The sequence below is a fragment of the Canis lupus genome, chromosome 6 (assembly GCF_011100685.1).
Source record: "Canis lupus familiaris isolate Mischka breed German Shepherd chromosome 6, alternate assembly UU_Cfam_GSD_1.0, whole genome shotgun sequence".
NCBI classification, from domain to species: Eukaryota; Metazoa; Chordata; class Mammalia; order Carnivora; family Canidae; genus Canis; species Canis lupus.
Window position 1 is genome coordinate 76,311,683 of NC_049227.1, and position 19,390 is coordinate 76,331,072.

Genomic DNA, 19,390 nt, shown 5'->3' on the forward strand with positions numbered 1-19,390 from the left:
CCTTATTCTAAGATGCAAGAATATAGCAGAAAGTAAAACAGGTAAAGTGTCTGCCCTCATGGAGCTTCCGTTTTAGTGAGGGGACATGAATAAGGAAGAAATAAGCACAAAACGTAATACATCACGGGGTGGTAAGTGCTATGAGGAAATAAAGCATGGGGAGAATGATTGAGAGCATTTGGAGGCTGCTATTGTGTAATAAAGTGGCCAGAGAAAGCCACTCTGAAGAGCTAACATTTTGCCAAAATTCAGAAGAAGACAGAGGAAGGTAATGACATAAAGTAATATGTATAAATACAAAAGTCTATACTGAATAAAAGCATGAGTTCGGGAGTTAGACTGGGATCAGTCATGAGCCCTGTGATCTTGGACAACATATTCATCTTTTCTGTGCCTTAGTTTCCCTGTTTGTGAAATGGAAACAATGTGAGTACCATATTGTTGGGTCGTGCATCTTAAATAAGTTGGTAGATGTAACGTGTTCAGAAGACGCAGCAAGTACTCAGTAATAGAAGTCATTATTATTTTGATAAATGTCTGCGAAAACAAAGAGTTGAGGTTAGGAGGAAAAACCTTCAATATCAGACTCAAGTCAGTAATTCGTAGCCCACAGGAGAAGCAAAGCCTTCGTAGAGCCTGAATAATGAAGACTCAGACGCCAAGCTTGGGGCGGGTGCCCAAGCAACCGTTCTCACGTTCATCCCGGTAGTCACTGCAAATCTACTGCGTTCCAAGCACCACACCAGACTATGGACACAAAAACGAGAAAGGTGGACATTGTCTTTTTCTCCCCAGAAACTTTACAGTGTAACCGGAAAGACACACAGTAAAACAAGCTATCACAGTAAAAGGTATAAAGGTCCTGGTACAGGATGAACAGGGATACTCTAGGAGCATGTAACTGGACTGGAAGGAAGAGCTATGAAACAACAACAACAACAACAACAACAAAAAACCCAGACGTGCCAAACAACATATAGAAAAATCTTCTGGATCAAACCAAACCATTTCATTAGCCTCACTTTTATCCTTTTAATCAAAGTATAAGATACCTATAAAAGAATACATAGCAGGAGCATAATTCTCACTAGATTTGTGTATGCTGGACTTGTTGCCCACGTAATTAATATCAGGATGAAGAAACGAAACCTTCCAGAGTCCAAATGCAGGCCCCTTCACGCACCCGGTCTTTCACGAGTCACCACCTCACCTCCCAAAAGGGAACCACTACCACGGTGTCTGATAGCATAGACTGGTTTATGCCTCATGTTGTATTTTATAGAAATGAAAATCTATATTATATATCCCTTGTGCCCAACATCTTTTCCTAAACATTTCTACAGCGACATGAATATTCATAGTGGCCTACTTGTAATAGTTAAAAAAAACTGGAAGAAAACAACTCATACACTATCCATAATGAGGTAAAAAAAAAAAACTGGTATATTTCCACAATGGAATACTACTCAGGAATAAAAATTGACAAACATTACAGCATGGACAAAGAAAATAATTATGCTTAGTGAAATACGCCAGACCAAATATATCTATATCTATATCATCTATATCTATGTCTATATATCTATATCTATCTATCTACTCTTATGATTGCATTTATTTAACATTCTGGAAAATTCAAACTCATCTGTAGTGAGAGACAGCAGAATGGTATTTGGGTGGCGAGTCGGTGAGCAGTGATTGCGGGAACGTTTAAGGATGATCGGTGTGTTCTCTATCTCGAGCACGGGGATGCTTTCACCGGGGTATATATTTTAGGTCTTATCCTGGGGTACACTCTAGGGATGCACAGTTTATCAGATGCCAATCACATTTAAATAAAGCTTTTTTTAAAAAAGGACTTCTGGGTATTTTACTGATAAGTATCAGCAACATCTTTCTGAATTCAATATGTATTCAAATCTCTAGAAAAAATATATCCTCCCACATCTTCACAACTTTCATCCGGATCTGGGTGCATCCTCCTCGGCGGGGCCACGGCTTCGGGGTCGGGCTGCCAGGTTCAGATGCTCGCCCTCCCCTTCCCCGCATCGTGACACGGGGCACGGTGTCACCTTGTCTCGGTTTCCTCGTTTGTGACGGCGATGAGGACACCTGTTCCCAAGGGCTAATGGGAAGGCTGCAGGTGTTGGCAGAGGTGAGGAACTTGGGACCCCACGAAGGTCAGCAGCCACGAGGACAGTTAGGATCCTGGGGTCTGTCTCAGGGGACACTAAATGGCCAGAGCCTGGCAACGTTCCCCAAACTGGGCTTATCTTCTCTACTGACATGACTCATGCACCACTGTCCGAAGCCCTCATCAGCCAGGCTCCCTTCTGCGTCTCCAAGGCCCTCTCTGACAAGCTCAAGCTAATACCACCAACCCCCCCCACCCCAGTGGCCCTGCTGGAACTTTCTATGATTCATCCATTTCCCACTCATCTACCTGCTTGTGCCCAGGCCTTTCCCTTGCCTTAGAGTGTCGCTTCCAGAGAATCAAGAACTCCCTGAAGGGACAGCCTAGATCCCTGAAATTCTCCACACGTGGCATAGTTCTCCCCGCGTTCTGAGTGCTCCACAAACGCTGGGCAAGTTTTCCCTGATTCCAATCCTCACTCTTTCACTGGCTTTTCTGTTGCTAATGTTAAACACACTGATTTCTCACCCTGTCCCCGAAGCTCGGTGTGGACTGCATGGACCATTTTGCACTTCTGTTAGAATTACGGGGTCCACATTGACTGCCCTTTTTAAATCCTCTTTTCCCCCCAGTCTTCCTTTATAATTAGAGATGCCCACATAAGCCTGTTAATCCACAGCGGCCTGATGACAATGATGTTCTTCCGCCTTTTCCCTAAAATGTTATCCAGTTTCTCTCCATTTTTTTCCCCTAAATTGCAAAATGCATACTGATTATCTGCGTCATAGAAAATAAGGATTTGATTTTCAAGTATGAGAAACTTTGTATTAAAAAGTCGATTTAAAATTTTTATAGAATAGCAACGCCTTGACATGAGAAGCTACAGTTTCTGTACTCATTAAATCAAGGAATACTGAAGGCACATTATTCGGTAATTACTGTATAGAAACATCCTGGACTGCTTAACTGTCTTTTATGGTAATTACCATACAAAACAATTTATATTTCAAAGTTCCATCAGTTTGTGTGAAATCCTTCCGTGAAGCATGAACTTACAATAAAAATTATGACTCTAAAAATTCATCCTCAAGGAGAAACATAATATAGAATTAATATGTATCAATAAATAGTATAAGCTGACCCGAAAATCAGCACATTGCCTGTGGCACAAAGGATATTATTTATATGGTAGTAAATAACATTACAGTTCCTATTAACTAAAAGGGAAATATTTTTTTATGCCTTCCTTACCAGGCTAATGTGCAGGTCAGAAAAACATATTCTTAAAAGCATTTTTTTTAGTAGGCCTTGAAAAATGTAATGCGCGTCAGCTGTATGAGGTATTGTTACCTTTACAATCTTACATCTTAGGAAATGAAAAATAAGAAACCACTCTCATTTTAAAAGTTTGAAAAGATAAAATGGACAGTTATGGACACTGAGCCATCAAGCAAAGATACGATGAGCATCTTACATTATTACACATAATCTGATACTCTTCTAACCTTATGAAACTCACTGACCACCTCCTCAACGTGTCATTCTGAGGACAGAAGGTTAATTTATGATTCCAGAACACAGAAGGTACCCTGACATACATCTGAAGAGGACAAGCAATTCTTGTCATGTGTGATGAATACCTCTAATCTACTAGAAGTATTAATACAACTTGATTTCTAATCAAGGGCGGTGGAGGTATACCAGTCAAATGAGCAACATCAGCATAAATAATCCGAGATGGCTAAAAATATAATTTAAGCAAATTATAATCTGTGGGCAAACGGTGAGGATGGTACATGATGGAGCACCAGAGGGAGAAGTGGCTTTGGATGCAGGGTTTGGATGCAGGGATATCAGTTTTCCCATTGGTTAAAACAGTGGGAACACAGACCTTACACAGTTGTTACAAGATTTAATGAAACCGTGTTTGTGGGTAGACAGTCTTGCATATCCACCAGTCCACATTAGCGTCCCTTCATTATCAACGAACACAAGGCCACTTGTAGGCTAAATCAGTTTTGTCTGGATTAACGTTTTATTAGAAGGGAAGACGAAGTCTGAGTTGTAATGCATATGACTTCACGCATCTGCAGGTCTATCCGAGTGCCAGATGCTTAGAAGAGATTTAAAAATAAGTGTCGTACTGTGTTTAAATACATCAATTGCTTTATTTATTAGGACGTTGCACTAACATGCATTTTCTCTTAAGTTTTTAACTCCTGCCATGAACACCAACTCTTTCTTGTTACTCACGTAGTTAAGGATCCTTGACTAGCTTGCCAACTAGTCAGATCCGAGTTCCTCAGTCTACCTTTACACTCCACTGTTCCTTTGACTTATTTCAACCATCAGAAAAATCAGAGCTTTCCTGATTCCATTAATACACCCTTGGACACTTCTACATCCGTCATTTCCTCTGACTGGTCGCCACTGCTTCCCCCCCAAGTAGTTGAAATGTAACTTTCCTTTTAAGGCCTAGACCCAATGTTCTCAAATCTGTCCTCTCCTCCTCCCTAACAGAAGTAATCTTATTTCCTCTCTCTCTCTCTCTCTCTCTCTCTCTCTTTCAGTAGGTGGTACTTCCTTTCTATCTTTCTTTTCATTCTTTCTTAGCTATACACACCATTGGCAAAGCCAGTATGCTAGCTACCCTGGGGGGACTAATAAAACACCAACCCTGTCCTCAAGAAACCTACAATTAGAAAATAAAGAAGGAAAGTACATAAGTAAATAATTAAAGTCTAGGTGGAATACGGAGGATGGAAGGAGAGAAGTGTAGGCCTCACATCCAGGAAGAAGTGCTGGATAAGGTCCCACAGAGTGTGCCTCTGATGTGTCCTGTCACTCCCCTCTAGCTTCCATACAAAGCCCACAGCAGACTATGATTCTCCTCCTCCGATAATTTTTCCTTGAAAGAATCTTTCAGTGGGACTGTTGTGTTTTCTCCTTTCAGAAAACAGAGGTAGAGGGAGAAGCTAAGTGGCCAAAGTGGAAGAAAAATATAAAGATGTCCATCTTATCCCAATGCACTTGGATGCATCTCTTTCTCTCCCCAACCCCAGAGGCTGCAAATATTTGGCCAACACCTCTGGTCATTTCACAAAGGAATATTAGTTATTTAGGATTTAAGTATGTTAATATTAGTAGTTGATCTCTTCTCAAGACCAGAGTTTGAGTTTTGTGCTGGTGGATGCTCCTTGTTGCTCTAAAAGAAGCAAACAAACACCAACATTTCGGGTTCTAGATAGGTCTCATCCACCCTGGGCTCAGCTGGGAGATCCTAACTCTGGGGCTTAGGGATCCAGTTCCATTCCTTACCCCGGGATGGCTCCAGAGGGTCTCTGGCCAGAGCTTAGAAGTTGCTCTTCACCCCCAGAGGCCTCAGTGTACCACAAAGTCCCTCCAACGGTGGGGCATGGAGGGACTGCTTCTGCCTCTAGAGCATAGAGGTGGGATTTCCAGGAAGGGGGTGTTTTCTGGGTAGGCCCTCTGGAAACCTGTCTTGGTTGCTTTGTTCTGAGATTCCAACCTTGCTTAGTTCACTTGCTTCTTGGCTCGAAGCCAGTCATGCCATTAAACCTGGAGATTCCGTCAGGCTCTCACACTGAGTTACTTCTTTGTTTCTGAGCTTGTCCTCCCTGGTGCATATTCCAGCCAGCACTCTGTCTCTTTATTCCATTGGCTGCACTATACTCCTGTGATTTTTTATTTTATTTTATTTTTTAGCAGGTCATTGTCCATATAAGTAACTCCAAAACTTGCTTTATCTTCACCTATAGCACAGCCAGATCAGCAGGGCCACACTTTTCAGCTAGTGAGGTAAAGCCTGAAAGTAGGCCCAGAGAATGTGCCAGAAGCCTTATCTTACTTGAGTGTCCTCATAATGCCACCTACGTGTTTCCCCAACTGAACAGGAATTCCTAAACCAATCATGCAATTCTCTAAAAACCTGCAGTTCTAATCTCAGTGCAATGATCACATTGTCCCAAGTGGTTTTCCAAGGAAAATACAGCTCGTTCCAGGTTCACTTTTGAGCTTTTATACTTAAACTGCAGATGTCAGCCTGTCACGATTCCTTGGCTTTCTCTAAGGTCCTGCATTCTTCAGAGAAGTGATTTTAACTCAAAAAGCTAACAAGGGGGGGTGCCTGGGAGGCTCAGTGGTTGAGTATCTGCCTTGAGCTCAGGGCATGACCCCAGTGTCTTGGGATCGGGTCCTGCATCAGGCCCCCTGCGTGGAGCCTGCTTCTCCCTCTGCCTGGGTCTCTGCCTCTCTCTCTCTCTCTCTCTCTCTGTGTTTCTCATGAATAAATAAATAAAATCTTAAAAAAAAAAAGCTAACAAGGCTTGTGATATCTATAGATGGTAACCACAAAAGTCCTATTGACAAATATTTAGTGTCTACAAATACCTAGTACAAACCGTGAAGACAGGGAGGAAATAGATTTAGTCTTCAGCAAATTTCATTAAGATATCTTGACATGTTTCCTTCTACTTTCATATCCCCATGCATTTCTAATTCTTCTTCCCTGACTGAACCGTCTTCCCCTGCCATTCTGTCCTCACCACCTTGGTCCCTCCATCCCTCGTACCCTGCACACAATGGCCAGGCTCACAGGACCTCCTTCTTAGACGTCTTGTTTACCCAGAGTTCACAGTCTCTTTGGGAGTGAAATACTGTTCTGTTCTGTTGGTCTCATAACAATCTGGTGGAAACCGCAAAAACATTATGCTGAGTGAAAGACGCCAGACACAATAGACCACATATGTGATTCCACTGACAGGAAGTGTTCAGAGAAGGGAATTTATAAAGACAGTAAGGAGATTAGTGGTTGCTTGGGGCTGCTGTGGGAACTGATATCAAAATGAGGATGCACTGCAAATGAGCACAAGGAATTTTTGGTGGGGGGTGATGGAAATGTTCAACAAACACAAAATGTTATAGTGTGGTGGTGATCACAAAACTACAAATTTGCTAAAAATTATTGAATTGTACACTTAAGATGAGTATTATGTTATGCAATATACACCTCAATAAATGTGTAAAAAAAACCCAAAGGAATCTACTGAGTGGATTTTTTCCTTTGCTTCCGTATAGGGGCAGCTACCTGTGAATTCCTTAAATTTTATCCCATTACTCACAAATCTACATTACCATTTCTCCACTTAAATCTCTTTCATTAAAACATCATCACTGTCTGCAAAATGAAGTCTAACCACGGCATACAGTCCTTTCCATGATTATCTCCTCTATCCACCGATGGCTACTCCTTCCCCAGGCGTACTCCTTGCACATTTAATGCCTTGTGATATGTTCCTCTTGAAGTAATGCTCCTTTTCCTACCCTGCACTGGTTAAAAGACAATTTCTTGTCCAAAAGAATCCTTAGCCTTCATCTCCTTTGCAATTCTTACCTAAATTTTACCAATAGGGTAAGTGTTCTTTGCACTCTTTCTGTTCATTCATCACATTTCTATAATCCCATGTAATATGCCAAATTGTATATAATGCATAGGACTTGTCTACACCCCTTAGCAGACTACGATCGGCCTAACAGAAGGGGGTTTACTGTATCTGGCACCTCAGTTGCAAGGCTGTGGCACAAAGTAGGTCCTCAATAAATGTTAACTGAACTGGACTGAATCAAAAATCTGTATTCTCTCCAAAATTTACCCAAGCAGAGAGGTGACTAAGAGTTTGGTTTCGAGTGTCATATCCATATGTATCATAATCTGAAATCAAAGCACTTTGTGTGTGGGAGGAAGGGAAGGCCATTATTGGTTTGACACATTTTTTACTTCAATGAGATTTTGAACAACTGTGTAATCTGTACATCCTCAGGCTATTCTAACCCTCTTCTGTTCTGAACCTATTTTTTACTGTAACAACAACCCTTTGCTGTAATTTCACCCCACTAATATTTGCTTTTTATGCCAGTAAATAAACATCAACTGTCTTTATCCACTCAACTTTATGTTGAGTGCTGGTGGCAGAAGCAAACAACGTAAAATAACACTTACAATACCTAATGGGACTTCTTTGCATTTCGTTTTTGACTAAAAATTGATAGGACAGCCATATTTTTGTGACAAAATTTAGATCTGCTCATTTCGCTCTAAAAAAAGTAGACATGGTTCAAAAGAAAATACAAAATGGTAGAAATCTTAGTAACATTTGATAGGAATAGAAACACAGGGATGGGCGAGTATCTGAAATTCTTCATGAACTCGCAGGAGAATCGGAAGATGCATCCTGCTTTCTGAGGCATTCCTAAGAGGCACAAAAACTGAACTTCAGGAGATGTCAATAAGATGTTGAAGGGCAAGTCAGCGTTGTTGCTCACATGGTGGTCCAGATGCCTGAGAGTGTCACGTATCCCAACAGGGAGGAAAGAGCTCTGTTGTATACTGAATCCTGGAGAATGGACAAGCATATATTGTGCTGGCTTCTTCTTAAGAGGTATTTTTTAATCTTGTTTTAGTTTTTGTTTATTACTAAGCACATTTAGTCAAATTCTGGTGTAACGTGCAAATCCCACTATCATGAGTTTATAATCAATATATTTTTAAATGACAGCACAAGAGGAAATCGTTATTTCAATAACTCCAAATGCATACAAACACATTTTGTCCTTTTAACGTTTTATCTAGTTTAAAGATACACATCTGGAGGCTAAAAATGATCTAACTATAAAACGAACACATTTAATATTGTTACGTTGGTATGTGTGAGTCTTCTCAGGGTAAGATTAGAGTGACGTAAACATTGTGCATGAATCTGTAGTCATTTAAATGAGTCGGGACGTTAACAGTGATGCACAGCACTAACAGTGGGCAAAAATGCATCAAGTATCGTATTCCGTGGTATTAGTTTACATTTTTACTTCGGTGATCACTTCTGCTGATACAGTCTTAAACCATTCCAGTTTTGACAACAGTTGAAATTCAAGTTACTTGTCAATTTTTTTTCTCATTAAGGAAAGTTCCCTTTATCCTACAAATACAAGCTTTCAGTTGTAATTATCATAAGACCAGAAACTCAACATGGCTTACTGCAGTGAGATGATGCCAACAAAATGATTCTCCAACAGAACTACTGCACATTGCTGCAGACTTTAACTGCAGCTCCGTAAGACTTGAAAATTTTAGCAACAGCAAGTCCGGTTTTCCCCTTGGAACACAACAGAGGCAGAACAGCAGTATTTCTTTAATCATTAAAGCTACTTCCTTGCAGAATGTTTTAAACAATCTCTAAAAAGGTATTTGAAGGACATGGTTAAGGGCATATCATAAACCTACACTGGAATAGCACAATTTACTTTAAGCAGAGTCAGAGATTTACCTTGCTGTTCTGAGAACAGAACTTTCATCTATATCTGTATCTATCTAGAGATACAGGCAGTCTATGTAAGAATGACAGAAGTCAGTTAACATAAAGCACACAGCTACAAGCAATGTTGTACAGTTAAAGTAGATGTATGAATCTTTACACACAGATTTTCGTAAGCACTCATGAAAAAAAAATCAGCATTCACACCATTTTAACTAAAAAACCCCCCAACATACTTTCATATGTATATGTGTTTTTTACAAAGGGCTATGCATTTTAGGACATCATTTTATTATCTCATATATTTTGCATGGTTAAAATACATCAAAACAAGAATACAAATCTTCAGAAGAGTGCATTTCAACTCTGTGGTGTAGGTTTGCCAAAAAAATGGCAGTTTGTAATTTCCTAAGTCATGAAATGGGATAAAAACAAAACAAAACAAAAAAAAAAGGAAGAGCTATTAAGCTCAGTGTACCCTGCTCAGATGTTTTTAAGAAAAGAACTTTCTAATTATATTTAACCAAGCAACAGTTACAATAGAACGAGTATAAATTCTGTAGATCTTGTTTTGTTCCAACAAACAAATCAAGATGGGGGGTGAAGGATGACTATGTCGAACTGCACCAAGATGAAGCCCTCTGCAATCTGATTTCAAACTTCAAAATTTCAGTATGAAACATATCCTACTTCTAAGTCATATGTTTAAAGAGTTAAAAGTAGATGTACCCATTATGTCGATTGTTACTTATTCTGCAAAAACATCATTACAAAGACTCATTTTGCATGCAAATTGGAATGCTATAAGTCATTGAACTGTACAGATCAAGCCAATGTGGTTAATTAACAACAATGTTTTATAGTTAGAAAATTAACTGTTCCACATTAAGTTACATAAAATGAAAGAATGCCGAAACCAATCAATCACTAGCTTTTCATATTTTGACTTGGGGCTATCTGGGAATAATCTTCCACTTTGCAAAATAAGTTCACGATGGAACATTTTTTAGGAAGCACGGCACCAAAACTGGGCAACCATACTCGGTCTCTGAAGAATATAACTGACTAGAGAAATTTTCCTATTTACTGCATTAGGCTGACTACTAAGATGATGAATTGTTCTGATCTATTCAAAAATACTTACACAAAAATTATATGCGACAGCAGCTTTATATTACAAATAATGAAATAAATTTGATAAAAAATATGGGTGATAATGTTTTTCGGAGACCGATAAAACTTTGTAGTCATTGAAATTCAAGGCAACTGAACACACTTGTAAAAAAAAAAAAATCAGGTTTCTTTGTATTAGTTGGAAAAGCCATTGTTAAATTTTTAACAAAGACCAAACATTTTGCATAAATCTAGGGAGTAGTAAGGCAGCCCCCATCAGCAGGTGGGACACCAAAAATGTTTGGTTTCAATAATATAGTTTGGGAGAACTACCTCTACAAAGTCTACTCGTGCTGATGCTCCTGATGCTGCCATTTCTGGTGCCCGAAAAGGCGCTGCCTCCACATCCTCTGCTGTAGGTGTCACTCACTGTATAGTCTCAGGCGATTGGGCAAGGGGCACACTCAGGATCTTCAGATGCTAAGATGAGAAAAATCAATTTCAATGCCCAAAAGATGGAACTCCTAATGCAGACGGTGACTAAAATAATTACCAATTGGTCTACAGTACAGGGAAGTTGGAATGTTCGTTTGTTTTAATGCAATTCCATAGAAATAGGTTTTAAGCAAGATTTCTGTAAGGAGGTACAGCTCTAGGATTAGGAAGGATCTTAGATAAGATAAAGACAGAAGTAAACGGGGTGGAATTGGACCAGGTGATTAAAAACATGCACACTTCCTGAGAGGAGAAAGAAAACATTCACATGAAAATCGTGGAGTGATTATTTTCTCAAAACAAAAACGAAATCAAAACAAGACCAAAAAAACCAACCTGCTTCAACTTTCATTTCCAGGGTTATTTCTGCTCATTTAGATGAACTCTCTACACTAACAAGCATTATTGATGCATGCTATTAAGAGCAGAGTAGGAATGCATCCATCAGTATTTTAAGCTGAATTTCAGCATCCTTTTCTCTCTTTGAAAATAATAAACTTTACTTTTTTTTTTTTTTGTAAAGATTAATCCATTCATCCCACAGAGAGAGACACAGGACAGAGACACACAGAGAGAGACAGCGAGCAGGGGGACGGGACAAAGGGAGAAGGGCAGAGAGAGAGCATCCTCAGAATCCCTGCTCAGCGGGCGCCCTTGCAAGGCTCCATCCCATGACCCCCAGATCACGACCTGAGCCAAAACCAACAGATGCTCAACTGACTGAGCTACTCAGGCATCCTCAGACTTTATGAATGTCTTCTGTAATATAAATTTTTTTCCTCAAATATATCAGTTCCATAATACATGGACTAATTCAGCTTAATCTGTATAGTGTTTGAAAAAAGCTCTTATATGAGAAAATATCAGTGAAAGAAACCAGTGATAGATACATATGGAAGAGGACATGCTGTAGAAGACTCTATTTGATAAAAAGAATTTTGATCGAAAGAATGTTTTGAGTAGTAAAAAATAATCATTCCTCCCATTTTTACATTAAATATTTAAACAGCAGCGTTTCCCAGCATTTTTATGTTTTAAGAAAAATATATGTAATTTCTATCTGGAAGCATATTTTGAAAGAAAACATTGACTTGAATGCAAAATGATAAATGCATATATTAAAACAAAATAATTTGCAAAATATTTACCATCTCTGGAAACACAGCAGTAGCACAAACTAATATATTATGGCTATTTTTAATTAAATCAGTAAAGTAACCATCTTTTATATTTAAAAAATGACATTTTTATGACAGTCATTTATACAGCTTGTGCACCTGAGTCTATTCTATATGATATACTGTAAAGGGACAGACGATCACAAATTATAATGACAGATTCTTATTGAACATACTACTTCAACAGGAGCCATCCTGAGTCAATTAATCATACTATTACTCTATTTTAATTTTGCTCTCCATGTTTTTCCAGAAAAGCCACTAATCACAATTCACTTAATGACTTACACATATTTTATTTACAATTTTTGATGTACTACATTTTTTCAAATTAATTAAATGCTTTACTAACATATAATGATCTAAAGATTGGATATACTTAAAAACAAAGTAAATTATGGCTTCTCTGATAAATGCAATTATGATTATACACAATATTTAATGATAATTGAATACCTTAGCTACAATAGAAATTTCTCTTTGCTCCATCTAAAGAGACTTCTATATTTTCAATTAAAAAATATATTTTTACAATATTTTTGCATACAACTGAAATTAGTGCACGTTAATCTTAAAGCATTTTCATAGAAGGCAAGAAATAGAGTCCTCAAAACCATATAATTATTAATTATATTAGAAGAACTTGGCAAATGCTTTAAAAGCTGAACAATTCCAGGCTTACAATAGGTAGATTAGGAACGCACATAAGATATTCGAATAAAAATTACCTATTTGCGTGTTTAATTGACAGGCAACACATATACAGATTCTTTGTCAGGATAGTTCATCGCATAGATTTTGCTAAAATTTTAGTTTCATTTATTTATTTTTTGGTATAATATTAAGTAGCCATTTAAAATAGGTGTTTATTCCCAAATTAACATAGCTATTTCACATCACTGTCTTAACTTTCCTGATGTATATTTATTAAGTCCATATTCTTAACTTTAGTGTCACGAGTAAAATAACAGCATGTGCAAATATTACAAAAGTATTATATTTTATATAAAATTAGATGTAGATAATACTAAGTAGCTCAAGTTCAAGTTGAATATAATTGTGCACTTTGTGTATTTTTCTTGGATAATTTGAAATATGCAACTGGATAGCTGTCAGACTCAGAGCAATAAACCTTAAGTGTTTTGTCTCAGATCTCTCTGCCTTATCATTTAACCTTCTCATTGGACGTATAGATTACTCAAGAATGAATAGTGATATAGCAGTCAGTATTCTCAACCAGCCAAAATTCAACACCACCTGAAAGCGTAAAGTATTACAGCATACAATTTGCTTTTGAAGATAGGCCACAAGTACAAATCATTTTTTTTGAACATCAAAGGTGATCAATAGAGACATCTTCATAATGGCAAGTAACATTTTGTTCTTTAAATACATTGAATACATTTCCCAAATCTGTGTGTCATCTGCAGCATAAGCTTACTAAAATTCAAGGAATAAAGAATATGCTTTTACTATAAAATGTAGTCATTTGATGAATAAGAAAATTTAAACTGTATGTTATTTGTATATAAAAGGTTGAACCACAAAAAATGCAACTGTGTGCAAGCTAAATCAAATTTGAGACTCCTCTGCTCTAAAATATACCTTATAATATTTCAAAATATTTTATCAATATGCTAAACTATTTCAAAAAAAGTTTAATAAATAAGTGGAAGGGTGTTTTAGCTATCGCCTCCAAATCCCTCCAGGAGGCATGCATTACAGGTTACAAATGGGCACCACAAGATTCTGTTTGGGGAATTCAAGAAACAATTTGAAGAGATAATCTATGATCTGAGTCTTTAGTTTTTCAATAGGATATTAGCATACAGTGAAAAAGAAGACATTCCAGGCACAGGGAAATGCATGTGTCAATGTATTAGAACTTTAAAGCAAATAACTTAGAAATGATGAACTATTCTTCTACAGGGGAACTTAATCTGGACAGAATTGTTGGAATATGAAGCAATTTATCATGTGTCTTTATACATTTATTTCTATACCCCATTCTTTTTGTTCAACCTAAAAATACATTTCTTCACCTATTTAGGTCAAATTCTTACTTGTCCACTTGATCCCAGATCTATCAACCTTTTCTAGGAAGGATCTGGCTTCTCACGTTTTCTTCTCTTTTCCTCTTCATTGCGGTTCTCTCTCCTCTTGGGCCATGTGCAATCTACAACCCTGCTACCTCCTTTCCTACCCGTAAAATACACGCCTTATGCCCAGCTCAGGTTAACATTTACTTCTTGGTCACTGAACTAAAATTTACTGAGCAGCTACTTTGTGCCAGGCAATGTACTTAACATTGGAGAACAAGACGAGTTGTTGGTCCATGTCCTCCTTTCTCCTCTTCTTATTTGCTTACCAAACATTCAGTCACCAACCCACTGCTCTCTAGATTTCTCACCCCTCCCATGGAATGAAACTGCCTTTCTCTTGTTAGTATTGCTAGTAGTCAGGCACGCCAGTTTCGGTGACATAGAAAGCAATCTAGAACTGACTCCCGCATCTGCCGCTGTCTGCTGACCTTACGCTGGTTCTCTGACTTTTCTTGAGTCATCATTTTTTTTAAAAAATCCATAAAACAGACATAGTGACACTTATCTCAGTTTACTGAATGAAACTCAAGAGGAAACATAACGGATGCTTTACAGCTCTTTACCCGGAGCCTGGCATATAAAAGTTCAAGGAATTGTTGGGTATCGGCGTCCAAAAATCTTTCTGATTCCAAATCCAACTAATGTTTCTCAGTCTTTATCTTCTTTAGGGTCTCTCTGCTTCCTTTGCCTATTGATTATTCCCTTCATCAAAGCTCTTCCTTAAACTCTACACAAGGCGCCCTTCTGCTTCATCACGTGCGTTAACGTCTCGTTGGTTTAGTCCATTGCTCTCAGCACTCAAAGTGCAAGGATCTGCCCCCATGACATACCTACTAATGATGCCCAAATCTAGACTTTCAGCCCGACTTTCTTTGAGCTTCAGATTCCTATATTTAATGGTATGCTAGGTATAGAATTGAATCTTCCCAAATTGAATTCATTGTTTCCTCTTCAAAGCAGCTGCTCTCTCTGGATTATTTTTTTAAAACATTCATTTTCCTTCACTGATTTATACTCATTAGTCTGCAGAACATGGTGATTTCTTGCCTGTATTATTATAATAGTCTATTAATCCATTCCCTCTTCCTGAAATCCATATTTCACCTGGTTACCAAAGGAAATTTAATCACCTCACCTCCTTATGAGGTGAATAGTCTCCCTCGCCCTCCAAAATTCATATGTTGAATTCTTAATCTCCAGTACTCCAGAATGTGACTGTATTTGGAAATAAAGTCTTTAAAAAGATAAGTTAAAATGAGGTCACTACGGTGGACCTTCACCCAATATAACTTGTGTCTGTATAAGAAGAGGTGATTAGGATATAGATTCACAGAGGGAAGAAAGACCATGTGAAGACACGGGGACAAGACAGCTATCCACAAATCAAGGCGTGAGACCTCGAAATAAACCAATTGTGCTAAAACTTTGATTTTGGGCTGCTGGCTTTTAGAATCATGAGAAAATAAATTTCTGCTGTTTAATACACTCCATCTGTAGTGCGTTGTCATGGTAGCCCTAGCGAATGAATATACGGCCCTGCATATGCTTCTCTAACAGTTGTTCAAGTACATGCGATAGAATCTCAACATAACAAGCCTCCATGAAGCTTCCACACCTTTCTGTTTAGCTTCCTTTCCAACCTCTGTGTGTCATCATGCTGTTGTTCCACAGCCTTCCACTGCCTACAGTTCCCTGGACACACTGTATTCCTTCCCTTAGTACCTCGGCCACTACTGTCCTTCTCACTCACTGATTTCTATGCAGTCCTTTAAATTCAGCTTAATCGTTATCCTTCCAGGAAACTCTCCTTTACCCTAACTTGGTTTTTAAGTAAAGCACAAAGAAAACTCGTAAGCATAGATACATAGACAAAGGGGGGAAATCACTATGACCTTTTACCCTAATATGACCATTATAACTCTTCAACACTTTTCCTTCTAGCCAGTTACACAATTGAGATTTTTACACAATTGAGATTTTACTGTACAAGCAATTTTGCATTCTGTGCTTGTTAGATTTGATATTATTCTTTGAGGATTTTTCTATTACTTAAAAAGCAAGTAATTTTAATGACTCTCTAATGTATTTTACCATGTTGGTTTACCTTGATTAATCTAATCATTCTTCTACAACTAGAAATTCAGGACTTTTCATTGATTGTCCTGGGCTTGATAATGAATTGTATGTTACGATTTCCAAACTTTTAACTCTAGACTTCTCTCCTGGTCTTTGCATCTGTGTCACTAGAGCATTTTACCAAAACTTAGTCTGAAATGAACCTCAGTATTTCTACCTATCGCGGTTTCCACCCTTCCCATACATATCCCCCAAACCTCTTCTGAACCTGTTTATCACAATAATTCATCTAGTCTCCCAAACTAGCAGCCAAGTGAGTCATGCTGACTTTTCTGTCAGCCTTTCCTAATTCAAATTAAATCATTTACTAAAGTGTTTGGACTCTGTCTCTAAGTATATCCACGTCTTTCCTCTCCACTCTCCCATCATTGACTTAACCTGGTTCACCATAGTCTCTAGGCCATTGAAATGGTCCTCTCTGTATCCAGACTCTTCAATTCTATCTTCCTCAGACTTGCTCCCTAACTTTCACCATAACTGTTAAAGTTGCAAATCTCATCATTCACTCTACAGCTTAATTTTCTTCAGTAGATCACTGAAAACCATGTTCTAACTGAAATGTTGAGTAAATAACTGAGTTATTTACTGAGACATTGCCTTTTTTATTTTACAAATATTTTGTAATTCAAATGTGGTTTTTGCTTCCATAAGGATTTATTTATTTACTTATTTATTTATTTTTGCTTCCATGAGGATTAATTTTGAAAGGTTCATAATGACTCCACTGACTTCAGATTTTGCTTGAGATTGACTTGAATAAATTATCCTGTGTGTTCCAAATTTAAAAACGACAAACAAATCAACAAATCTATGTTCCAACCATTTCTCATGGCACCGTAATAGGATAGGTATTTATACACGCACCTACACACACATACACACACACTATAGGAAATCTGCCTGACTTTTCCATTCCATACCAGCGCTTCTTAAGGAACTATATTGTGACTGTTTATATAAATGTCTGTGTGCCTGACTCCATCCTCAAACTGGGAACTTGGAAAAACAAACTCTAAAAACTAAAAATTGTTAAAAGATCTAAAAATCTTCATGGTAGTCTCAAGGTAGTCTCAAGAATATTAAAAATAAGGAACTTGTATAAAATCATGATCAGAACTGAAATAATTTTTTTTTTCTTTTCTGAATTCCTTTGGCATGGAAACATGATAATTCTGTGAAGTTCTCTAAATGGAGATCTTACTAAAGTAGTTTATTTAAACCAGTGTCCCAAAGGGCCTGAAAAAATGTGACTTAGTACTCCTACTGTAAGTTTAAATATATATAAACTTCTGGAGGTTTAGTTAACTTGCAAATGTTGGAAAAACAAAAAACATATCGCTAAAAACATTATTTACCCTAAGAATAACTCATTAAGTCACAAGCGGCAATCAACAGAAGTACACATTCATCACTTCAAACATGGAAACTTAATGGAGCCTTGATGGTAAGCAATAATTGCCAAAGAAGCACTAATGCAGAATTGACATTCAGTACTAACAAATTAATTTGGGAGCTAATTGAAAAGAAACTTTGCTTTGAATAACACCACTATATTGTTATAATTTTTAATTATATTTTTAAAGAATGTTCTGATGCATTCATTATATGGGACACTTGGTTCCATACATATGTTATTAAGGCAGGATTAGAGTAAGAAGTTTTGTGAAGAAGAAATGTCAATTACCCTTAGAATCAAAAGGTCCATGTCTGAAAAGTGTGGACGCCATCAAATCCTAATCTTTAAAACTTACTTAAATTTACTTTGGGAGAATGAAAAGATATAACTTTTTAATATCTAGCCTGCTGCTTTGCGTCACACCTTGCCGGCTCTCTACATTCTGTCTAGTTTTTGCTCCATTTTCTGAAAATTAGTGAAAGAAACCTCACTAAAATGAGGCAGGCGTGACGGAGAGGCGGTGGAGGGGGTGCCACTCAACATCAATTATGGGAAGAACTGTCAAATTACCAGACCCCAACAGAAGAATCATCAACTGGAAAGAATCATTAATTACAATGCCTCCCTCCCTGGCAGGAAGGATATACACGGCATCTCCTGTAAGAAACTGACTAGCAGGGCGCCTGGGTGGCTCAGAAGGTTACGTGTCTGGCTCTTAGTTTCAGCATAGGTCATGATCTCATGGGTCATGAGATGGAGCCCCACATCGGGCTCCATGCATGGTTTGGGAGTCTGCTTGAGGATTCTCACACTGTGACCCTGCCCCCACTTGTGTGAGCTTTTTCTCTCTCTCTCAAATAAATAACTAAATCTTAAAAAAAAAAAAAAAAAAGAAATTGACTACCATCATCACCCTTGACTTGGGCTTTTCTCCAATGGACACAGGTTCAAACCAACCCCTTCCAAATTCAACCCGTCTTCTCCATAAAATAGTGTTCTTTGTTTGCTGCAGTTGCCTATAGTTTCATCACAGCTTGCATGTGGTGGAAGGGGAGGAGGGCGGTGGGTGGGGGTGAATGGGTGGCGGGCACTGAGGGGGGCACTTGACGGGATGAGCCATGGGTGTTATTCTGTATGTTGGCAAATTGAACACCAATAAAAAATAAATTTATTATAAAAAAATTTAAAAAATCCTCTGTTAATCCCAAATAAACCCATTTTTTATTGGGAAAATAACTGGTTTCTGTGTTGTTTTGTTGTTTTTAAGGTTAACAGCATCTAGACCCTATCATTCTCCCAGCCCTGGCACAGTAACACTGTCTCCTTTGAAAACTACACCTCTCATAAAGAGCATTCAGCTTTAATAGAGAGGACGTAAGGAGAACATTCTACTTTCTCTCACTGTCTCTACCCACTATTTCTGTTTTTCAGATGTAGTGACTCAAAGAAATTTTTAAAAACACAACAGATATACTTTTTTTCGTTAGAATGCCCACCCACCTGGGCTC

General features: G+C 38.0%; 1 protein-coding gene across 8 annotated transcripts in view; it reads right to left on the minus strand.

Moving 5' to 3' along the window:
• LRRC7 (leucine rich repeat containing 7) overlaps positions 1–19,390 on the minus strand; it is a 492,235-nt gene that overhangs the window by 190,997 nt on the left and 281,848 nt on the right. Inside the window, exon 8 of one of the 8 annotated variants that reach the window (XM_038541688.1) lies at positions 8,728–11,055. The exons of the other annotated variants lie outside the window; for them this stretch is intronic. Within the exon in view, the coding sequence (XP_038397616.1) occupies positions 11,049–11,055 (7 nt within the window). The 3' untranslated portion in view covers positions 8,728–11,048. Of the gene's footprint in view, positions 1–8,727; positions 11,056–19,390 lie in introns of those variants that run through there. 8 annotated transcript variants of the gene reach the window in all.